This window comes from Acanthisitta chloris, unplaced genomic scaffold (genome assembly GCF_000695815.1).
Source record: "Acanthisitta chloris isolate BGI_N310 unplaced genomic scaffold, ASM69581v1 scaffold17460, whole genome shotgun sequence".
Taxonomy (NCBI): domain Eukaryota; kingdom Metazoa; phylum Chordata; class Aves; order Passeriformes; family Acanthisittidae; genus Acanthisitta; species Acanthisitta chloris.
This window is the reverse complement of record NW_008651280.1, coordinates 8515-10780: the sequence shown is the minus strand read 5'-3', so window position 1 is coordinate 10780 and position 2266 is coordinate 8515. Positions and strand designations below refer to the sequence as shown.

General features: G+C 43.9%; 1 protein-coding gene across 1 annotated transcript in view; it reads left to right on the top strand.

Annotated features, from left to right (window-relative positions):
• Positions 1 to 2266, top strand: part of CASC5 (cancer susceptibility candidate 5) — a gene marked incomplete at its 3' end in the record, with an annotated part of 16070 nt that overhangs the window by 7512 nt on the left and 6292 nt on the right. The window contains exons 10-11 of the mRNA XM_009072631.1: positions 31 to 1479; positions 2109 to 2238. Coding sequence (XP_009070879.1) covers positions 31 to 1479; positions 2109 to 2238 — 1579 coding nt within the window. The remainder of the gene's footprint in view (positions 1 to 30; positions 1480 to 2108; positions 2239 to 2266) is intronic.

The window sequence follows — 2266 nt, the reverse complement described above, 5'->3', positions numbered from 1 at the left end:
GACAAAACCATTGTGTTTGCCCACAACCAGGATGACATGGAAACCACTGCGTCCCATACTGTTGCTGTGAATAACAATCTCCTTGGGTTTGAGGAGCAACAGGTGTCCCACACGAGCACTCAGCAGCCAGCACAGCACACACACAGTGTGGTGGTGTCGTCTTGGAGAGGTAAAGTGGATTCCTCACATACCAGAGACCTGAATTGTGAATATCCCACAAAACCTAAGGATAAGCCCAGCATTCCCTCTTCTGCTTCATCAACCTTAGCATTCCCTAATGAGAAAGAAGCTACCTATGTCCCCAGTGGCACCACACCAGAGTCTGTTTATCCTGTCTCACTTGCAGAAAAATCTATGGATGTGCAGGCACCACAGGAGTGTGACATTCCCATGGCTAATTCCTTCTTTGTAAGCAGGGAGCAGGGTCTCACACTGCCAGAAAACCTGCAGTTGAAGGAAGTATCTTCCAAGCTTCCAAGTAATGTTCCTGTGGATTGCAGGGAAGAAGGTGGTGACTTGGGATCCCAAGTTGCCCTTTCTGTCCAGGGATCAGATCCTTTGGAGAATTCTTCAGATTTTCATAGTACTCAAAGAAACCAAGCAGTGAAAGAGGATTCAGCTCCAGATTTAGGCTTGGCTGGAGCAAGCCTCATTCCAGCTGCTCACAAGGAATCAAAGGAAAACAAGGAGCTGTCAGCTGAAGGGGAAACACCTCCAAAGGAGTTTCAGATAAACTCTGAACAAGATAAGCAAGTTCTGGTCAGTGACACTCCAAGGGATCAGACAGATCCCCCTCTTGCCCCAGAATTATCAGGTGTTTTAAGTGTTTGTTCCAAACTGAAGGACCTGAGAAGCAAATCTGCAGCTTTTTCCTTTTCCCAAACTGCTTTTCCTGACCAGTTGCCCAAGTCCTCAGCTCAGCCAGAGGATACCTTGAGACTGGGAAAAAGCACTGTCAATGAAGCAAATAATTTAGGGGATACCAAAGAGAAGGAGAACACAGGTCTAGAATTTGGAGCTGCTCCCATAGATGCAAATTCAGGCATGGTGCTTAAGGATAAATATCCGGGAATAAATATCCCTCTGGGTATTTTCCAGCCTAAATTACCAAACAGAAGAAATCCTGTTTCCAGTGTGCAGGACATAAACACAAAATCAGAGAAAGCAGAAACCCCAGTTCCAGTAAACACTGGTGAAACCAAATCCAGCAGGCAGAAGTTCAGCCCTTCCCAGTTTATAGCAGAAGAATTCCTCCCTGTGTGCCAGGAAGAAATGGATTCCAATGAATCTGTCAGCTCTGAACTCATGGAAAATGAGATAAGCAAAAAAACAATCCCTCACAAGGAAAAGGCTCCATTTGAAGAGACACAAACTTGCAAGGCAAAAAGAGCTTTGGAAATAGATGAGGAGGATCTTCAGAGCCCAAAGAAGGTCAAGGGAGATGAAAATGTGGATGGTGAGGCCTCTCTGGACTTACAGGTGAGCCTGATCCCTCACTGTAAGGATACAGGGAACACCAACAGGGCTTTGGGTTCAGTTCTGGGCTGCAAGTGGATCTATCTGTTGGGAGGTTTCCTTGGTTCCTTAACCACCAGTTTGCTGTCATTTTCCTGTGTCACTCCCTGTATTTTCCACTGTTCACGAAGTTAGAAGAATCAGGATGTGTGTAATGGTCCTGAACCAGGGAAAACAGGCAGAATTAGGGCTTTGCTGGTGTGAAGCCATTCTGTCCATACTCTCCTTTTAATCCTTTCTCAGCTAAATACCCTTAGTCCTCTGAACTAAACTATTTGCCAGTTGTTCCTTAGGTACAGTAAGGCCTAAAGTAATTGTTTAATCCAAGCATGGAAGTTTAGTTTAAACTAGGTTTTCATAGACAGCACAAACTGCAGTTGAATCAAGGACATCTGTCTAAAAATAGAACATTCCTCTGACCTTAAAATGAGTTTGTAATCGTCAGGAGAAAATATATAGAAAAATATAAAGATATAAGATGTGCTGCTACTCAAAATGAAACCAATCTGAATGCAAGGAACAGCTACACTAAGACACTGATCAACTTAGATGAGTTATATGAAACAGGATAACTATGTTAATTCATTTTTTAGCTTGCTGTGCCTCAGAACCAAGTAGAAGGTGATGAAGATCCTCCACATCTCTCAGCTAAAAGCCCTGACTGTCCTCACGCCAGTTCCAGCAGCTCCCTGGATTCTGTTAAGTGTGACACAGAATTAACAAGTAAGAATCTCAAACCTTGTGTTCTTCA